Raw genomic sequence first — 8,959 nt, 5'->3', positions numbered from 1 at the left:
CAGGAACAGCACTAGGACAGAAATGCTGATCCGGTGGTCAGTCCTTTGCCTGGGGGAGGGGGAAGCCAGAATTTAGGGTTTTGACATGCAGGGAAAGTGAAGCAGGCTTGGGGCCAAAATGTCCATGGGGAGGCAGCATGAGCTTCTTAAAAACAGCAGGAGCCCTGGAGACAGAGGCCTCAGTTTGAATCCTGCCTCCACAATTTTCTGTGTGATCTGCGGGACACTATTAAACTCCCCGAGCCTCCTCTAACTCCTCTGTGAACAAAATAATAAAATGATAAGCCCATCTCCTGGGACCTTTAACAGACTAAGATGATCTTATACCATGAAAAACCCGCCTGGCACATAGCAAATGTCTCCCTCCTCTCACTTTCTCCTTACAGGCCCTGGTTGTTTCATTACCTTTTCAGATCCCTAAACAAAGCTGCTAAACTCTCACCTAGGGAGGTTTGGGTTTTGTGTTGTCGTTGGGTTTGTTTGTTTTGTTTTCTCGGGGGATGGGGGGGGTAATTGGATCACAGAGAAGACCCATCAGTATAACAACACAGGCTAAATTGGTCTCTACATTGGGCGGTGATGACGCTGCACAGAAAAACCAGGCTTTAAAGTGGGTCCCTGAACTGAGCAAGCAGAACCCAGCCATTTCCTAAACGTTGCTGGAATCTCTGAGTCCCCAGTTCCGTATCTGCTGTGCTTCAAGCTTGGTAAAACCGGCCAAATGAGTGTGACATCAGTTCAGCCTAAATCCAGGATTTTAATTAATATCAGTTTTCTCTCTCTCTCTTTGTTTTTGTATTTTTGGTCTTTTGTCTTTTCTAGGGAGGAACCGTGGCATATGGAGGTTCCCAGGCTAGGGGTCGAAATGGAGCTGTAGCCACCGGCCTACACCACAGCCACAGCAACGCGGGATCCGAGCCGCATCTGCCACCTACACCACAGCTCACGGCAACACCAGATCCTTAACCCACTGAGCGAACCTGCAACCTCATAGTTTCTAGTCGGATTCATTCACCACTGAGCCACGACACAAACTCCAGTATCAGTTTTCTTTTGTGAGGGATTCTGTGAGGAAACCTGAGCTGCTCCACATGGAGCCATTGAAAAAAATTTTATCCTAGGGAGTTCCCTGGTGGCCTAGTGGATTAAGGATCTGGGATTGTCACTGCTGTGGTTTGGGTTTGATCCCTGGCCTGAGAACTTCCGTATGCCACAGGTGTGGTGAGAAAAAAAATATTTTATCCTAAAATGTTTGCAGTATCTCACGGACCTACCACCTTGACATTCCTTCTGGGTCACCTACAGCTCAAGTTTCCACAGCTGGTTACGTCGAAGTATCACTGTGGTTTGGGGCAGGACAGACAGCAGAATCGGCGAGGATTCTTGACCTCACCGACTGGGAAGATCTTGCCCCTCTCACCACTCCTACGCCTCAGAGCGGGCGCCGTCACCTCTGCTCAGTTACATCAACGGTCTCGTAAGTGATCTCATCCGGCCTCTTGGTAACCCGCCTTCCAGCTCTCCTCCACTCCGCTGCCCCCGTGCTCTTCCCCACGTATGTGGCACTGAAGTTATTCCTCAGCTTGAAACCTGCACTGGATTCTCAGGATCAAGGTCAGCATCCTTACCGGGACTGCCATTCTGTCCAACATTCTCTGCCCCTGTGAAGCTCGAATCCTGCCTCCACAATGGACTGTGTGATCTCAGGACAGTATTGACCTCTCTGAGCCTCAGTACACCCTCCCTGCACACACCCAGTTCTTTGACCTACAGACTTTCACCTCCAAGGGCAATGGCTGCTCGGTGACCCATCGTCGAGATGGTAAAATGGAGTCCAGCAAATGTAAAGTAACCTGCTGGCAGGACCTGGGCCTGGCAACAAAGCAAATTTCCTGAGACTTCAGGGGAGCTGGGAGGCCCGCTCATCAGGGCTGGGGCTAGTTAGTCTGGGGAGAAGCCTTGGAACACGGGGCTGGAGGCCTGTGGACACTCCACATACCTATTAGGTGTAGGATGCCGTCCAACGTGTTGAGAGTGTCTTGGATCGTAACTCCAGCATTCTTGGCTCTGTTATCAACCGTTTGGGCTTCTGTAATTACCTAAGGAAAATAAACCCAAGCTCGTCTTGAAAGGATGTCCCCATACTGGCACGTTTAGAGGCCCTGCTGTGGAAAGCCACGGGAACTCACCGTCTGCACCGCGGCCATGTCCGCGTCGAACTCCCGCTCCTTCCTCGCCAGCTCTCCTTCCACGTCCTGCATCTCGCTCTTCACAGTGGCCAGTCCCTTCTCCATGGCCAAGGCTCCATCTGCGGTCACGTTGGCCTTCAAGATCAGACTCCTGATCTCCTGGGAGAAGAAAAGGAGCCAGGGACGGAAGGAAACACAGGGTGAGACATGAAAACACCCCAATGACAACTGCAGAGAAAATACAGCTGCCGCCGGGCCCTGATGGAGTGAGATGAACCATGAGAGCATCAGACTTGAAGCTCTGCCTCAAACACGTTAACTTGGGGGTCTGTCCGCAGGGACGGGGAGAGTCGGCAGTGAGGCACTGCTTCCCTCTCAGGTCAAGCTTGCCGGTTGTGGGGCGGAAACACCAATCAGGGAGAAACTCCTATCACTTTCCGTCATGCTTCTTTGCTGCTGCCACCTTTGGAAAGGATTTACTCCCCAAGGCGGTTGAATTTGGGGTGCAGAGAATGAATGGGCTACAGCTTTGAGTTTTGTTTTTGTTTCTTTTAGTACAGACAAATCTTATAATCTTATCAACATCCTTACCAATAAGCTATTATTAGGCATCAAATTACAGATGTCTCTGTGCTAGAAGCCTTTTTTTTTTTTTTTTTTTTTGGTCTTTTTTGGGCTGAACTTGCAGCATATGGAGGTTCCCAGGCTAGGGGTAAAATCGGAGCTGTAGCTGCCAGCCTACACCACAGCCACAGCAATGCAGAATCTGACCTACACCACAGCTCATGGCAATGCCAGATCCTTGACCCACTGAGAAGGGCCAGGGATGGAACCTCATCCTCATGGATACTAGTCGGGTTTGTGAACCACTGAGCCACAACAGGAGCTCTCTTTTCTTTCTTTCTTTTTTTTTTTTTTTTTTTTTTTTGTAGAAGCCATTTTATATGAGGCCCAGGAGGAGTTCCCTCAGAGCTCAGCAGGCTAAGGATCCAGCACTGTCACTGCTGTGGCTCTGGTTACAACTGGGGCACAGGTTCGATCCCTGGCCCAGGAACTTCCATATGCCCCAAGTGCAGCAAAAAAAAAAGAGAGAGAGAGAAAGGCACGGGAAATTGGTCTCTACCCTCAAGGGACTTAAGAGTTGAGATTATTTTTGGAAGCTACCAAGTGGTCCAAGAGTGAGGCCACACAGTCTAGATACCAAGAATTCCCTCTGGGCTTTCTCGGGTGGCTTAAGCTTTCTAGAAGTCATGCTTAAATAAGAACTACGAAACTCCCTTCCAGCTGAGAAGCACTCCTTCTACTGCAGCATTTAGCATGTGCATCCTAAGTGTAGCTAGATTGTCGCTTCCCGTTACACAGGATGCTCCCTGAAGAGAAGGCCTGGGTCTTGCCCATCTCCAGCCGCCCCAGCACCAAGCACGGTGCTGCCTGCCACAGAGCGGAAGGAAAGAGAAAAACAAGTAAGTGGAACTTAGACACAGGACACAGGGACGAGGCATCTAGAACCCTGGAATTTCCTCAACTTGAATCAAAACACTGGTGTAGTTGTAACAGGTTGAGCTGTGTCCCCCCCAAGAGATATGGTGACATTCTAACCCCAGTACCTCAGAAGGTGACCTAATTTGGAAATCAGGCTCTTGCAGATAATAATTATTTGTTTATAATCCGTTATCTATTAAACAATAAGTGGTTAAGATAAGGTCATATGGGGGTCGAGGGGCCCCTAATCCAACATGACCAGGGTCCCTATATGAAGAGCGGGAGTCACCCAGGAGGAAGAGCCCGTGGGGTGGCAGAGGCCAGGAGTGAAGCCACTGCAAACAGAGGAGCGCTCAGGACAGACAGCCACCCCCAGAGGCTGCAAAAGGCGCAGTTTCTATGCAGAGTCTCGGAGGGAGCACAGCTCTACTGACCCCTTGTCTGACACACTAAGCCACCAGCCCTGGGAGAGAATCAGGGCTGTTGTGTGAAGCCCCCCAGTCTGCGGGACTTTGTGATAACAGCTCTAGGAAATAAACACAGCAGTCTATATCAGACAGTCTCGATGGTTCTTCTCATGTGTCGTCCAAAAGGGGGGGCTGAGGAGGAGGGCTGGGCCGAGGCTGCCGCGCTCCCTAAGTGACAGCCCTGTGATGCAGCCAAGTGGATGTGGGGCCACCATGGACCCCAAGAGGACTCTGGCTCAAAATGAGCCCGGTGCTTGGGCTCGTTCAACGTGACCCTCGCGTTTGGAGCGGCTCGTGCCTGCCTGCACCTTGGTTTCTCCTTACCTGTTCCATCTTGCCGGTGATCCCCAGGGCCTCCCTGGCTGTGTGCTTCGCCCTCTGGGCGTCGGTAGCAGCACCGCCCAGGGCCGTTTCTGCTCGCTGGGTCTTGTCGCTGGCCTCTGCAACCTTCTGGCTGATGTAGGAGAGTCTCTTCATGGCCTCTTCAGCTTCTGCTTTTCTGTCCTCAACCTGCAGGTCAAACTCTGAAATGAAGATAGAAAACACTGCCATAAAAATAAAAAATAACTGACAATGGACGATGAAAGGGGCTGAGGTTTTTAAGAAAAATTACAGAGCGTTAATACTGCCCGGGATGAGCGTGCATAAAGTTGCCTGTCCAGGAAAACACCTCTGAGAGGAGGCACTGAATTGACCATCAACAGTCGGCCTGCCCTGGGTCCTCACCATGGCAAAAGTGAACCTCAAAGTGAATCAGAAGCAAGTGGATCAATAGTCTGCAATAACCTATGTGGAAACAAGAATGGATGGAGTTCCTGTTGTAGCTCAGTGGTTAACGAATCTGACTAGCATCCGTGAGGACGCAGGTTCGATCCATGGCCTCGATCAGTGGGTTAAGGATCTGGCGTTGCCATGAGCTGTGGTGTAGGTTACAGATGTGGCTCAGATCCCGCGTTGCCGTGGCTATGGCATAGTCTGGTGGCTACAGCTTTGATTCAACCCCTAGCCTGGGAATCTCCATTATGCCACGGGTGCAGCCCTGGAAAGCAAAAAAAAAAAAAAAAGAACGGATATATGTATAACTGATTCACTTTGCTGTACGCCTGAAACTAATACAACACTGTAAGTCAACTATACTCAAATAAAATTTAAAAAAATAGAGCTGAGAGTTCCCATCATGGCACAGCAGAAGCAAATCCAACTAGGAAGCACGAGGTTGCAGGTTCGATCCCTGGCCTTGCTCTGTGGGTTAAGGATCATGCGTTGCTGCGGCTGTGGTGTAGGCTGGCAGGTACAGCTCCGATTAGACACCTAGCCTGTGAACCTCTATGTGCCACAGGTGTGGCCCTAAAAAGACAAAAAAAGACCAAAAAAAAAAAAAAAAGAATCAGATGGAATCCTTGAAACCCAAAGTTTCAAGCCAGAGCCTTAAACCCTAAGCTGCCAATGGCAATGACGACTGGATAGAATGGGTAGAGAAGTACTTTCTGTGAAGAACATCCTAAGACTTGGGAATGTTTCTTTTCTGTTCTTTAGTGAAGAAGCCTGAAACTTTAACCAAAGCTCTACAAGGCACAAACCCAAACTTCCTGTAATCTAGATGCTATGACAAAGCTTACTCTATCATCACCACAAAGCAATCTCATTGATTCTATATTGGAACCAACTAGACTACAAAAAAAAAAAAAAAAAAAAAAAAAAAAAAGATGGGGAGTGGGGAAATGATACAAAAAAAAAAAAAAGAGTGTATACATGTGTATGTGACTGGGTCACTTGGCTATACAGAAGAAATTGGCACAACACTGTAAAGCAACTATACTTTAAATAAAAAGAAAGAAAGAAGGAAGGGAAGACAGACAGAAAGAAAAGAAAATTATCTGTATGGTAGTGGGATGCTGGATCCATGAGGGACCAGAGCAATCATTTAGTTCAAATTTCTCCCTTTTGGAGTTCCCGTCGTGGCTCAGTGGTTAACGAATCTGACTAGGAACCATGAGGCTGTGGGTTTGATCCCTGGCCTCGCTCAGGGGGTTGAGGATCCAGTGTTGCTATGAGCTGTGGTGTAGGTCACAGACACGGCTCGGATCCCACGTTGCTGTGGCTCTGGCGTAGGGTGGAGGCTATAGCTCCGATTCGACCCCTAGCCTGGGAACCTGCATATGCTGTGGGAGTGGCCCTAAAAAAGACAAAAAAAAAAAATTCTCCTTTTAAAGAGGGGAAATTGGGATCTGGATGTTAGGTTTGTCGAGGGAAGAATGCCTAAGGCCAAGTCCGAAAAGCAAGAGGGATTTATGAAGGCACCTGAATGCCCGAGATGGCATCAGCGACGACTGAGGCGGCTTTGTGCTTCTAAAGGGCTGGTAGAGAGAGGAGCGTGTTGGGACCCATGTGCAGGGGAGGGTGTGGCAGAGGAGCAGCGTCTCCTCCCCACTCATAAGTGTTGTAACTGCCCTGCCAAGGACAGGCATTGACTCGAGCAGGCACAAGAGTCACTCCTTGGTCGATCATGTCTCAGAAGTGACCTTCCATATGTCCTTATCTTGTGTTTCTCAACCCAAACAGTCACATCCCCTGTCCCCCAAGGAACCTATCACTGGAAAGGCTATGTGACTTGCCTACAGTCACACAGCTGGCTCAGCCTGGGCACGTGGCTCAGGAGAGATCAGAACTCAAGCCTCTGACATCTAGTTTGAGTCTTTCTACATCAAATATTTTTAAAATGCTTTTCTTTGGAAAGATGTTTATTAAGTGTCTATTAATATCCCAGTGTACCTGTCACTCGAGAGATTTATGAGGATTCAAAATAAACCAAAGTCATGGTCATACCTTTAAAATACTCAAGTGACCTGAACCATGAAATACTCACCTCTGAGGTTCTTTAAGATGTTCTCAACTTCATAAAAAGTGGCATTCCCCATACTTAGTGCTTCTTGGGCTCTGCTTTTAGCAAGGTTGGCCCGGGAAAGCAGCTGATCTGATTTCTGTAAACAGGCAGACAGAATAAGGTCAGCGTGAATGTAACACACACCCAGGACGTGCCCTCCTGCCAGCATCGTCACTCTGACACATTTCTCTTCACGACAAGAGAGAACTGGGATTCGAGAAGAGTCTAGGGGTGTTGTAGCAAACCCCTCCGCAACTTGGGACAAACTTTATAACCCAATACCGCCAAAGTATCCCACACAGAGGACAGTTTCAAACTCTAGTCCACTATCAGGGACAAGAATAGTTTTGCAAATTCTCATTTTAAACTCTAGATACCTCCTGAAGCCAAGCTAGCAGACAGAGCTGGACCAAAATTAGACCCAGGAGGCCTGAGTCCTATTCCTAGACTTGAGGACTGATTCAGTGGGTGGAGCTGAGCTATTACATTATGATCTTTATAAGCAGCAGCACCATAACCTTCAGAGGGTTTGTGATGGTCCTCCTTAACTGCATTAATTCACACAGTAGGCATTCAACACACGCTTGTCGAGCGAACAAATGAACGAAGGATACCTGTCTCCCATTCTTCCCATTCTGCAAGAGCTTCCGGGTTTCTTCTTCCCAGTTTCCCAGATTGCTTTGCACGTGCTCGAACTCATCCAAACGCTGAGTCACCAGGCTTGAGAGAGAATCAGCTTTTTCTTTGATCCTCTTCACTTCTACCTGCGAGCCCCCAAAAATGAATGAGCCTGACTTCCTGCTCACCAGGTGCCACACCAGCCTTCCTGGGACCTGACATCACTGTTTGAAAACTACAGTCCAGGCCCGAAGTCTAACAGAAATGAGGCAACATTCCTCACGAAAGTCAGGCAGCAAGGCCCCCAAGCATCAAAGAGATGCTGTGTCTGTTTTATTTTTTATGATTATTTTATATCTTAGTTTATATATACATGGGGACATGTTTGTCGAAATCATTGAGTGCTTTCTGCCATACGTAGAAAACTGAATCTTAATCCAATAAATCTAGCATAAGGGAATTGATGACAGATACAGTGCAAAACTTTTGAGCAAAACAGAAGCCTTCTGAGTGGCTGTACATGGAGATATACTATAGGCTAGACCCAAGTGCAAATATCACATTTTATCTAACATAGGTTTCAACAGTACCAGAACTAAGAAAGAGAAAGACACCTTTTGTCCACTAACAGGTTCAGGATGTGAACCAAAGCTTTTATCAGGGACCAAGATTGGGACTTACGGAGTTCCCGTCGTGGCTCAGTGATTAACGAATCCGACTAGGAACCAGGAGGTTGTGGGTTCCATCCCTGGCCTTGCTCAGTGGGTTAAGGCTCCGGCGTTGCCGTGAGCTGTGGTGTAGGCTGCAGACGCGGCTCGGATCCGGAGTTGCTGTGGCTCTGGCATAGGCCTGTGGCTCCAGCTCCGATTAAACCCTTAGCCTGGGAACCTCCATATGCCTCGGGAGTGGCCCAAGAAATGGCAAAAAGACAAAAAAAAAAAAAAAAAAAAAAAAAAAAGATTGGGACTTAAGAACAAGGAAATGGATAATGAAGTGGATAAATACTCTTCCTAATCTACAGCGAGAAAGGTCAATATGGAGAAAAAACTGAATGATTGAACGATACAATGGCATCCCCAGAGCAGAAAGCATAAGGTCCTTCTTCTGTACATCAGAATATAGGCTAGAGGCCCTTACCTGAAAGGACTGATGATTGACCCCTTGCAGCTGAGACGCAGAATTGAGAAGACGAAGGCTCTGCTGATAAGCCCTATCTGCTTCAAGGTCGGTTTGAGTGGCCTCCAGCAACAACTGCTGGGCCAGAGACTTGGTTTTCTCCAACCTGCAGGGGTTAAAGAAAGAGGACTTTGAGAATTCCC

The 8,959-nt window shown here is 48.2% G+C and overlaps 1 protein-coding gene across 7 annotated transcripts in view; it reads right to left on the bottom strand.

Annotated features, from left to right (window-relative positions):
- The window catches only part of LAMC2 (laminin subunit gamma 2), a 72,128-nt gene that overhangs the window by 7,971 nt on the left and 55,198 nt on the right, over window positions 1-8,959 (bottom strand). For all 7 annotated transcript variants that reach the window (XM_021063797.1, XM_021063798.1, XM_021063801.1 and 4 more), the window contains 6 exons: window positions 8,778-8,922; window positions 7,637-7,786; window positions 7,005-7,119; window positions 4,463-4,662; window positions 2,190-2,348; window positions 2,000-2,099 (listed from right to left, as the gene is read on the bottom strand). In XM_021063797.1, the coding sequence (XP_020919456.1) occupies window positions 2,000-2,099; window positions 2,190-2,348; window positions 4,463-4,662; window positions 7,005-7,119; window positions 7,637-7,786; window positions 8,778-8,922 (869 nt within the window). The remainder of the gene's footprint in view (window positions 1-1,999; window positions 2,100-2,189; window positions 2,349-4,462; window positions 4,663-7,004; window positions 7,120-7,636; window positions 7,787-8,777; window positions 8,923-8,959) is intronic.

The sequence above is a fragment of the Sus scrofa genome, chromosome 9 (genome assembly GCF_000003025.6).
Source record: "Sus scrofa isolate TJ Tabasco breed Duroc chromosome 9, Sscrofa11.1, whole genome shotgun sequence".
Lineage (NCBI taxonomy): Eukaryota > Metazoa > Chordata > Mammalia > Artiodactyla > Suidae > Sus > Sus scrofa.
This window is presented reverse-complemented; position numbering and strand designations above follow the sequence as displayed.